The following is a 12249-nucleotide window of genomic DNA, read 5'->3' as shown; positions in this document are numbered from 1 at the left end:
GTGCATGGATGTCACCATGGTTTCAGTGAAACATAAGGAAATGTTTAAAGAAATCTGCAGGAAGCTGGGTAGTCAACAGGCATAATGCCTATAAAAGATCACCGTGAAGTAAAACTGCACAAATCATGTTAAACCCGAGTTAGCTGAAGCAGTACTGCGTAGAAGCAGCAAACATTCCTCCACATCAATGTGAGAAACTGCTAAAGTCACACACGAGGCATTTTTTTTCGGTTTTGCTACCAGAAGTGGATTTCAAAAGCGATTAGATCATCAAAAGTACCCCCCCACCCCCCACCCCAAAAAAAAAACAGCCCAGGACTGACCTGCGTAGGACGATGCTATCTACCTGGGGTTGTTTACTTCATTTGAGGATATAGCAGCCACTGAATGACGCTTTTTTATTATCATAACATCCTGATATGTAAAACCTAAAAAGAAACGGTAGGTATATTTACTATTTACCGTAACTTTACATATAGAGTTGTTTTTGACGCAGGAAGAAGCGAACTATTCACCATCGATGCAAATGACACACAGGCACCTGCCGGGACAGACGCATCTCTACGGACGCCGCGGCACGCCTTCGCGATCCGCTTCCCTCCCAATCTGGAGTGAATCGAGTTATTTACCCACCTGGTCACTTATCAGCGATGGTTGTAGAATATTAGCCTGGATATGCAAATTCTGCTCTTTATCGCAGAGACAGCCCGACCGACACCGGTCCAACGCTAAATAAATAAAAGGCCGCTTTTTTTTTTTGTTTGTTTTTTAATTAAAAACGCAAATCAATGTGGCGAATCGGGCTAAAATGTCAACAAAGGGCAAAAAAAAAAAAGTAAGTTTGTACAAGATTCCGTGTTAACGTTAATGGCGGAATTCCTATGAAGAAAAGATGTAAGGGTTGTGTGGGGGTGTACGTATGTTGGGCAAGATGTTGGGAATGTCCCATAAAATGGACTTTGGTTTATTGAACAAAGTGCACAATAGACCACATCAAAAAGCTGGACGTGAAAGACAGTACGCATGTTTTGTCTCCCTTTGAAATGGCTGCTTTACAGCTTTTCACACCTGCCGACGCCTCGAGCCGCGGCGAGATTGTGGAGAGCTCTTCCACGGTCGTAAAAGGAAACCGTTCAAAAGCCGTGCAGGGAGAAGAAGTCAGAAAGTACACAACCAAATCCATCATTTATTACATCATGACATACATTTCAAATATACAGAGAGTACAGCTCCTCCTCAGGTCAGTGTATGGTACAGATATTTGCCGTTTCTCTTTGAGCTCCTCCAAAACGGACATTAAAACCAAATATCAACATTCTTGGAGGGGAAAAAAAAAACAAACAAAAAAAAGTACAATCAGAAAAACGGCAACACACAGACAAGATGCAACGGCCAGAGAAGGTATGATTAAGACCAGTGTTTGCTTTAACATTACATTGTCAGAATTGAGGGAAAAAAAAAAAAGGTAGTGATGATCATCATGTATAAGAATCCACATTAAAGCAACAAAGATCCATTACGAAGAACAAATAAGCAAAGTGAAGTGCAAATTTCTTTGGAAGTTGGAATAAAGTTTGTTTTTCCTTCATTAAGACATAAACAATAAAATAGGAAGCTGTCAAAGTACAGACCTCAAAGAAATAAAGGCAAGACAAATGTGAATAATTTCAAGTAGGCAACACTTCTAAGTACAGACACACCGTATAAGTCATTTTAAACAGATGCACGGCCTTGCAGTTCAAACGTTTGCCTTAATTTCCCAAAATAATTCAAGTTACCACACCTTTTTTTATTTTTAAAAAAGAAACCTTCCACCACAAAAAGGGGTGCACTTTAAAGTTCTTCATGAAAACCTGCAGTATGAGCTCAGAGTTATGTTTCCTGGAGTGGATGACTTCGAAAGGTTCAAATTAAATCCAATTCTGTGATCATTTCAAGTTCCTTGTCATCACTTTGCCAGAGTATCCATAGTGTTCTGCTTCCCCCCCATCCCCTTGCCTCTTTTTTTTTTCTGAAATGAAAATGTTAACACTGACAAATAAAGCCAGACCCTCAGTTCTTGACATTGCGCATGTCATGACAAAGAATTAAGGAGGAAAAGTGGGAGTGGGGGGAAAGGGAGAGAAAAACTTCACAGGCTTTCACTGCAAACATTTCAGTTCTCCTTAAAGTAGTACGTATCTCTGCAGCATTATTTTCATGTCTAATCGTTCTTTTGATTTAACAACACAATTGCGTAACTACTTTGGGCTGAACCAGAGCTTTCTTCACTGAAATAAAACGCTCCCAGGAACAACAGGGGGCTTTGTCAGTTCATCGCGATGGCTCGTCGGACGTCAGTCGGTTACTTCTTTCTCTGGAAGACGTTGGCCAGCATTGCTCCAGAAGTGGTCAGCTGACCCATCTTACTCAGAAACTTGGTCTTGGCATCTTCACCCACCAAACTGGAGGCAATAGAAATTGATCTATTAAAGGAAAAACCACACACAAAAAAAGGCCAAAATAGTTTCAATTTGTATATAAAAAATGTTGAAATCATGAGCTGAAAAATATATATTTTTAAAAACAAAAGCAACATTTCTATCTTTAACGTTGCTGCTGTCAGATGTTTTACCCTTTGCTCTACTTTTTTTAAAGAGGAAATACTACATGCCAGCTGAAACGCTCCTGATCTTTACAGTCCAACGGCTCCTTAAGTTCCTCTTTTGGGTTAGTTACGAGTCTGGCTGATGCAGTGGAGACTTTAACAGCACCGGACTGAACTGCTCCATTGCTCAACAGAAGAACAAACATCATATCTTAACGGCAACTGTAAACAAGAGCCAATGAGCATAGGGATGTTGAGTCTTAGTGGTCAGCGTTACCAAACAGCGTATGGTTCAGAAGAGCTCATAAAAGAAAATGGTGAGTTTCACAAGGTTTCAGTTTTCCAGTTGAGTGATTCCTTTTTTTTTTTTTTGTGGAACACCATCAAAATTTCTGGTCTGATGAAAATCTTACAAATATTTTTTAGACATGTTCCAGGAGAACTGAAAGTTGTGTTCGTATCAGTACAGAAACACTTTAGGTTTTGTGGTCAATAAGCTCATTGCTGATCAAATGAAGACCAGCTTTTTCAGCTATTCTAACTTCTTAAAGCACATTCATTTTTTCTTCTTTACCCCTGTGTTCGAATCTTCATAAAAGGGACCATTGTTCCTACAACGAATAGATCGATCAACATGTCAGCTACACGCCAGAGAAACTTCTCTACAAGTCAAAACTTTAGGTGAAATGACTACAAATGTAATGGCTTGCCAGTTAATTATAAATATTGGAAAAGTACAGCCTGGCCATTGCCTTCCTGTGCATCTCCACTTAAAAATTCTCGCTTGCAGCACAGTCTGGTCTTTCTCCCCTTTGTTTGGATTCTCTGGTAGAAAATTCTCTACCAGGCCAATTGGCGAACAAAAGGAGAAGTTGGAAACGACGAAGTCGATTTTCTGCGCCGTTTTAGAATTGCAGTCTATTCGTAGGTTTACCAATGGCAGTGGAAGATCTGCAGTCCATGTCGGCCACAATTCGAAATACTAAATTAACATTAAGAGCCGCCTTGCTCGATTTGGCACTTCTCTATTCGCAGTGGAGGATGTATGTTTACAGTGCAGATTACTTCCAGTAACCTTGACTGCATTGAACTGGCGCATTATGCACGTCACTTGCAAACGTCAGCAGTTGGGCGATTCAACATAATCCATGCTTCCAGGAAGCAATTGGACCCTCTGTATGAAACAAATAGCATAGAACAAGGGGCTGGTTTTTACCAAGCTAGGTCAGCTCAAAACTTGAAACTCAAAAATCCAATCCTTTTTTATGACAAGTGAGCGTCTCATATTAACGTTCACGGCAACAACAGTAATCCTCGTTTAGGAAACTGTAACCATTTATACAACGGCTATTTACATTATGAGGACTTTGCAAATGGAGATTAACCTCTCTAGTCTTGCTAATCTTTACAAGATCACATGCTAGCTCAGTAAAGATTTTTAATTTGTTTTGAAATCATAAATAAATCCTGTCTTACTGCTGCTCTCATTGTGTTTCTTATACAAATAATGATAATTCAGGACAGAATGGCTGCATAGGCCTCACTATTACAGTATGAATGAAGATTTACCTGCCTAACATAATAAAGCATTTGTTTCTAAAACATATGAACCTGGAAACGGTTAATCTTTTTAAAATGATGCTTAAAATGAAATATCTTGTGATATGGTGCAAGCTCTACAATCGTAAGATGAAAAAGATTACCGCTGTTACCACAACCGTGGAGGGTTTAGGTGTAAATTCATCTTTTAATTTTAACAAGCTGAAAATTTTACGTTTGGCTCTGCTAGAATCCTCGTGCGGATCTATACAAACTCTGATTATTGAGAAGGATATGCATCGTTTTTGACATACTATGTTTAAATATGGTATGAAAACATTTTCCAGTGAAGAAGAGACTCACCCTTGTGCGTCAGAAATTCCTCTGTTTTCCACCTTTATTTCACACTCTTTGATCATAGACCCTAGAATCACCTGTTGGGGGAAAAAACTCAGTTTGAGCTGAAACGTCCCATCTGTAAAACACTGAAATGATTTACACAAACTTCATCTGTAACCTCCACGTGACATAAATTAGCTGGATGTTCCGAGACGCTGAATAACCCACTGAACTTGACAAAACTAAGGTGCTGCATCTGTTTAATGCCTTGAAAACATAATTGAACCCTGGTATCAGGATCACAGGGACAGAGCGGATGTACAGAGCCGACGGCTCAACTGATCATTAGTCACATTGGGAAAATGCTCACATGAACTGGATAGCGTGAGACTTGATGACCAAAATAAATATTTTAGGTGCGTGTCTGAGTGTTTCCGTGAAAGATGTAAAGAGCCAGACGGATACCCTGGGAATTATGAATGAAAAAATGAGGCAGCCTGGTGCAGCAGTTCTTGAGAATGCAGATATTCACGTCTGTGAATTCGAGGTGTGTGAGAAGAAGAAGAAAAAAAAGAAATCCCCTGTTCGTATGAGCGTGTGTGTGTGTGTGTGTGTGTGTCTCCTGACCTCATGCTCTGGAGACAGTTGCTCCATATCAGCGTGCAGACACCTGAGGCCTGGCAGGAAATGGTTGACTATGACCTCCTCAGAAATGACTGGACAACGCGACACGTTAAGGACGAGAATGAAAAGAAATCTTGGTGCCGGTTTATTTAAAGCATCACAAATGTATTAGTATGTAAAAGGTTTTTCAGGCGTTTAAAAGTTTCCAGATTTTGTTGTCTTATAACAACTCTTAATGTGGTTTCAATTAATTGCTTACAGACAAAGTTACACAAAGAGCAACTATGCTCCAGCGCCATGATGATTCAGACTCTTTGTTACCACATACTATACTACTTTCTGGTGCATACCACTTCAGCAGCGCATGTTGTTTGAATTAATCAGTCCCCGTTTATTCAAATTTCTCAAAAGTGATCACAGTTTAGACATAACTCATCTGTCAAACTAGATGGTAGTGATGTGACTAAGAGGAATTGCAGTACAACCAGTTCAGAAGATGATCTTCAGCACAGGACTGTCTCTAGGTAAATGAGTTTTTAAAAACAAAAACAACTTTCACTTGAAGTTGGACTTTTGCGCAATTTAAAAACCTAGACATACGAGCTAGATCTGACTTCCCTGGGAAGCACAGCACATGGCTCACCAAGGCCTGTGATCATTATGAATGAAGTCCTGATATTGCCTCCATTGATGGGAGAATCTAACAAAGAAGCAACCGGTACATAACCAATCAGATCACAGTGGAGGAGCTGCCAGACTGAGGGAACTCCTAGATGATTTTGTGTCAGAATAACTCCCAGAGAAGCATGGGACGCAAAATTTGACTCAACAATAAACTATTTCATCAAAACTCCCCCAAACCTCTTGGGAGGGGAAAAAAAATAAAATAAAATAAAAGTCACTGATCAAGATCATCCTTGAAGACCAACACACAGATGGCTTCCTACAGACAGATTTGAAACAAGAGTTCCAGGTTTAAGTTCCATGCTTTTAAAATTTTCCATTTTCCATTCTGTTTTTATTTCAAATGTGTGGATTTTTTTCCACAGATAAATGGAAAAGTTTACTTTTATTTTACAATAAGTAGTTAAATACTAATTCTCTTTCTGTTTCTGTGCAGAAAATTTTACAGAAGAAACTTACAGTAAATTTAAAGGAACATTCCCAAGCAAAAACAAAACAAACAAACAAAAAAAAAAACAGAAAAAAAGCAAAGAAAAGAGCAGAAAAAAAGAATTGGCTTTGATTGATGCAAAACAAGGACTCTGGTTCTCGGCAATGGTGAAAAAACTAAGGTTTTTAATCTAGTGAGTAGGAACAGATAGAATCTGCAAACAAAAATATTTCTTGTGCTATTGCAACTCTAAGTTATTTTGTCAGAATCAATTGGGAAAATATTTTTAAAGCTGAATAAAATATGTATTTTATTTAGTCTTAGTGTTTCTCCCTTGCTAAATGTGTAAACATGTTGAGAGCTCAACTACCGTTCAAGCCCAAGATCTTTAATTTCTATTTTAGATATTTTCAGCATCTATGTGAAATAATAAAATACATACAGTAAATGTACTGAGAAAATGTAAAGTTCTGTATCTTTCACTGTTAAAGGTATAGACTCCGTTTTTTTTTCAGTGGCAGGTCTCTTGCCACCGAAAACAAAAAGTGGAATAAAGGTAATGCTGCTAATTTATCCATGACTGCCGTGGCTCTGCCACACGTCAAAGTTTGAGGGGCCTACGAGGGACGAACGGCGAACAAACGTGTATTTTTAGACATGGGAATGTACAGCATCAGAGCCTGTCACACTGATTACAAGAAAAAGAAGAAAAAAAAACGTACAGTGGGAGGTATACCCTCTGAGGTTAGGGCTACACCTCCTGGACACGACAGCACTGAAATGACAGCCTAACAAAAATCCACAGGAATGAACCTCAGGCCAGCTGGGCTCTGTCTGTGTGTTCTGGACCTGGGTGGGGCTCGGCCGACGGAGGAAAGGCGCGGCCGAGAGAAGGAAAAAAGAATCACAGACGAGCGGGATGAAAGAGGTGAAGCAAATGCAACGCAAACGAGGATCCTGTCCAGAGAGCTGTTGCCGAGGATTGGAGCTGCTGTTTTTCTTCACACACTTTCTCTTGCTTCTCATCCTTTCCTTTACCGAACCAACCCTGTAATTACTTGCATCCCCAGAATGGAGACAGCTTGCTTTTCCTTTCTCCTACTGCCAAATGACAGGCAAAGCCAGCCAACGTACACAGTCAACCACACTCTCAGGCAGTGAGACCACACCGATACGTACCAGCAACTGGGTCAACATCCAGGAGCAAACCAGAGCAGCATGGCGAGCTTTCTGTCCCGTCACACACTGACTCACGCGTGACAAAGACGGAGTAAATACCTGAACTAAACAGGTTACCTCTAAAGTTTTTCTTCGATTTTCATGGCAAGTTGGAATCAAATAGAGCTGAAACGATTAATCGAATTAGTCGTGATTAATTGATTATGGAAATAATCATCATCTAATTTAGTAATTGCTAATTGGCATATACACACACACGCACACACACAAACACACACACAAGCTCATTTGCTGAAAGACCACCACCCTAGTAAATAAGCCAAAACTACAAAAAAAATGTTGGATTTTGCCCAGTGTGTAAATAGATTTTAACAGAACTCCTAAGGTAGCAGTTCTAGCTTGACCTGGCTCAAATTTTGTAAAAAAAAATAAAAAAAAATCTTTTGCTATCCAAATATTAATTCCAAAAAGTAAACTCTAGTAGACAGTATTTCTTTTGTTAAAGATGCATCTTTTTCTGCAAATGATCAGGAATACACTAAAGAAATGCTATATTACTGCATTTTATGAAACAAAATAAGAAAATAAGCATTTTCTTATTTAAAAAAAAAGTAATTGAATTATTTATTTGCATATTTTAATATATTTCTAACATTGACTACAAAAGGCCTAGGTGGTTAAATCTGCAGAATGAGCCAATTTCTTTTAATCTGACTCATCGATTAAGCATCACAATAATCGCTTAAAAATCAGAATAATCAATCATCAGAAAAACTGACAGAATAATCGATGACTAAAATAATCGTTGGTTGCAGCCCTAGAATCAAAACAAGAAAAATGAAGGATACAGCAGCAGGAGAGAGCACTGTAGGCCTCAAACAGGTGGATGGCGATGTCGATCCTCTTGCTTTCCACCGACTGGCTGTTGTTGGCTAATGCAAGCTTATGAAGGTGCGGGAGAACAACTTCAGGGACACAAAGAAGTCAAAGGCACAAACAAAACCTTAGTGTGCATCGCAAAAACGTGACTGTGCAGAACGGGAGAGGTTGTTATGTGGCGTATGGTGCGTACAGTCGTCTCTGAAGCGCGGCTCTGCGTTGGGACCGACCCTTCCGAACGTCCTGATGATCTCCATGTGCAAAGAGTGCTGATCCTGGTACTGAGGGTCTTCGAGGAACGACGCCAGCTGCATTTTCACACGCTCCAGCAGCTACGCACAAACACGTAAAGTATTAGCTGAAATTTCCACAGATGTGGAAAATTGCCGTGAAACAAGCGCAGCGTCTCAGTCGTCTGGGAAATTTCCTTACCTCTTTTTGTGTGACAGTCTCCATGATGGTACCAAAGGCAGGAATAGTGGCGATCCTAACCGATCTGCAAACGGCAGGAAAACACACAAAAGAAACACTGACCACTTTCTGCCATTGCGTCACTCTGTTCTAAATAATTTGACTTTAAACCACAACCAGAAAGACCTAAATGTTATCTGCAAAAAAGATGCCCCGTATTTTAAAGCATTTGCAGGAGTAGATTGTGGTGTTCGGGTCCCACTAAAGCGGCTCGTGTGGCTGCAGAGGCTGTCATCAGTGGAGAGACTCCTACAGGTTTCCCAGGCCACTTTCAGGTTTTCAAAACAAAGCTGCAATCTGATTCCAAAACTTAAATTATGTATTTATGCACATTCCTTAATTTCAGTGGCACCTTCAGACTACAATGAGCGAAACCACAAAGGAGTAGGTTTGCTGTGGCTAACATGTGTTCTACGTTTCATCCAAATGCTCCAAATGCAGTGCTTAGAGCGTAATGAGCCGACTTGAAACCCTAAATAAGACGGAGGTGGTTGTTGTGTAGCTCGTTCAGGCTTCGTTTAGCTACTTTCATGAGCAGATGTAACATTTAGGCTGAGCTAACTGGAGGTGGCAATTGGACAACTGATCTCCAATACCCGACTGATTTCTGCATCCCAGTCTGGGCTGTATGACCTGCTTTGTTGCCGAACAGTACTATTGACTGAGCATTTGCAGTGGAGATGTTCTCATTACTAATGATTAACTCGGGGTTCAGTTGTGGTAAGGTATTAAAAATGTGCCCTATGGTTGGTAAATGAGGACACCGATCTAAGATTATAGCACCTGCCTTGAGTTTTCAGGGTTTTAAAACAGAAAGAGCAACAATTTGCAGATAACATCAGATCAAACCTGACATTTAGCGTTCAGTCGAGAGACAGAGTGAGTTGTTTCTAAACCAATGAATAACACACAAAAGATAACAGTCAACTTTGTAAAATGGCTTAAAAGCTAGAGATTTCCTAAAGTGAGGATCTATGGAGTACTTGACAGTAGTCAGTATATTACATGTAAATAACAGCATTTGAGGCCCATTAGCACAGACTACAAAGCCAGTGTGTGTCACACTGCCCAACGATTAGCAATGGTGTTTCATTTGTTGCATTTGGGAGAAGGAACTACAAGCTAGCTGATGACAAATAACAATATGCGTCAAAGACGGACCTTAGATTCTGTCTGGGTGCGTCTGAGTGTTCGTCACTGACCACAAATGGGCTCTCACGGTGATTATAGATTGGAGAAGGAAGATGTTTGGATGAAGAAGTCAGATAAGGACTAACAAAACTGGGTTCTACTCCAGAGGAGATTTCAGTCATCTTAAGCTAAATCCCAAAAAGTGCAAAGCAGTTTAACAATTCCCAATTGTAAACCTTTATATCTTTTTAATCTGATAGTTGCTAAGTAAAATGGACAGTGTGGTTAATTAGCGTTATGTGTTCAGATAATACTAATGTTCAGTCTGTCTTAAACTGACTATGTAGATCCATCTGAAGCACAGATAAAATTTGATGCACATTGCAATCAATAATATAGTTTACTTGAGCCGTTTTAGATGTTGGGAAATTGCTCTTCAGTGAGCGGTTTGTTATACGAGGTTGAACAGGTATCCCTGTCATGGCCACTGTAAATGTAAAAAATATTTAATTTCTGGCTTTTTGTCATATTCTGCCAATTGTGCAACATTTTCTTTTAAGCTACACACAAACAGTAAGATATTAATAATAAAAATGTGTACAGGTTTAATGTAGAAGCTCATGCCAACTGCATGTACAAACGTGTATTTACATAGAATGATGATATGAAAGAGGCTACATTCCAACAGGGTTGCTACAAAGTTTGTCATTAAAAGTCTTTCAGTTCCATTTCATCTTTCTGCAGGTTAAATGATATCCAACATGTGGCATTGCTAAGGCAAATGCAAACAAAGAAACCATGTTACACTGTAAGGATGCAGCCAACAAAATGACAATGACTTCAGAGTTTGCTTTCTGTTTTTGCATTGATTAACTCACAATTCAGGCCCACTGCACAGTGTTATTAGGGCTGGAGCCGCCCGACGGTCAACTAATGCTTCACTCATGCCTCGAAGAACCAACTGCAAACCCACCACACAGCAGGATGAGAGAGTGGGAGAGGTACGGGAAAGGAGAGGTGAGAGTGAGAGGCAGAGATAGAGGGGATAATACAGGTTTTAGAGTGAAAGAAAAAAAAAAAGAACAGGGTGACAGGATAAGTAGAGAGATGGGGCAAAAAATATAACCAACCACCAATAGAATCCTTTAGAAGATGCCCTGCTTCAACAAGGAGAGGGTGGGGGAGGAAGAGGAGGGGTCGGGAGGAACAAATGAACATGCAGGGATAATGCTGTTGGACGGTATTGCATGCAGCGATCTGAAGGGAACGGGTTAGTGTTAAAAGACAGATGAGGCGATGAGAGCTGGCATGCGCTAGTGTTGCAGGTTGATGGCGAACACTTGCAGAAAATTCATGTGAAACAGTGGCTGCGCAGTAGAACCACCCTAGCACAGCCCAAACCTAAACAGGAGCCTCTTGAAACGACAAAACAAAGCCAATTTAATGCAAACGGTCTCACTGAAACCCGGAGCCCTCAGAGGGATTACGCAACGCCGTTAGAAACGACTGGGTTTTGTGGGTAAAATTTGCTCCACGCAGGTGCAGACTCGTTCTAGTGCGATAGCTGTCAGGCGGCAGAGAGAAGGGGGAAAGAGACGCAGCATTGTTTTTTACTGTTGTTCCACTTACATTTCAGGGTCGGAAGACAGTGTGATGAGAGCCGGCACCACTCTCTGAGCTACCAGCGTCTCATTCACCCCCTTCACCAGCAGCTGATCGGATTGGACAGAGCCAGCCGTGAAGTCACATAGGTGGGCGGGGCGTTTGGGACAAGAGCGAGCAACACCGGCAAAAGACAGAGAAGAAAAACAAAACAAAAACAAAAACAAAACAAAAAAGCAAAAGAAAGAAAGAAAGTAGGGAAAAAGAAAAAAAAAACACAAACAAGATAGGAATAAAGTGATATACAATGACAAGAACTGTAGCTGCAAGGCACAGAACGGCACTACACGTATCAGGCAAGTGTGTGTACACACAGTTTTACACACTCACACACATCCACTCGTACTCTAGCTCAGATTCAACTACGGTAAAGCGAGCTCAAAGCTGTGGGTTCTTTCCACAGACTCCAGATCAAATCATTTCATCCAATTAAAATCAGGAAATCATTTTAAAAAGCAGGGAATTTGATCTGGCATGTGTGGCAAAAGCCCTCTCCCCCCCCTCCAATCCACAGTCCTAACGATGGTGGACGACTGTACACTATGGGATGGTGAAAGTGATGTGCTTTGGGAAAGGGTACAAAATTTACAAAACAGGGGGGACATGAAGACAGCTTCCCATTCTTCCTCCCCCGTTTATAAAGGTAAGCAAAGTTCCACTGCTTTAACTAGACCCTCATGCCGACATCTGATCTAAAGGTTGCACAGAGCTCGGTTTGAATATT

General features: G+C 40.5%; 1 protein-coding gene across 3 annotated transcripts in view; it reads right to left on the bottom strand.

Moving 5' to 3' along the window:
• Positions 1-1166: 1166 nt before the first annotated feature.
• relch (RAB11 binding and LisH domain, coiled-coil and HEAT repeat containing) overlaps positions 1167-12249 on the bottom strand; it is a 33709-nt gene continuing 22626 nt past the window's right edge. The window contains exons 24-30 of one of the 3 annotated variants that reach the window (XM_014992925.2): positions 11493-11575; positions 8694-8757; positions 8455-8593; positions 8231-8347; positions 5093-5181; positions 4490-4560; positions 1167-2465 (exon numbers count right to left, since the gene is read on the bottom strand). In XM_014992925.2, coding sequence (XP_014848411.2) covers positions 2345-2465; positions 4490-4560; positions 5093-5181; positions 8231-8347; positions 8455-8593; positions 8694-8757; positions 11493-11575 — 684 coding nt within the window. In that variant the 3' untranslated portion in view covers positions 1167-2344. Of the gene's footprint in view, positions 2466-4489; positions 4561-5092; positions 5182-8230; positions 8348-8454; positions 8594-8693; positions 8758-10741; positions 10825-11492; positions 11576-12249 lie in introns of all 3 variants that reach the window. The other 2 variants (XM_088001164.1, XM_014992926.2) reach the window with 2 other exon arrangements.

This window comes from Poecilia mexicana, unplaced genomic scaffold (assembly GCF_051168715.1).
Source record: "Poecilia mexicana isolate PSO_F unplaced genomic scaffold, ASM5116871v1 scaffold_20, whole genome shotgun sequence".
Taxonomy (NCBI): Eukaryota; Metazoa; Chordata; class Actinopteri; order Cyprinodontiformes; family Poeciliidae; genus Poecilia; species Poecilia mexicana.
The sequence above is the reverse complement of the archived record's forward strand: the minus strand, read 5'-3'. Positions and strand labels throughout refer to the sequence as shown.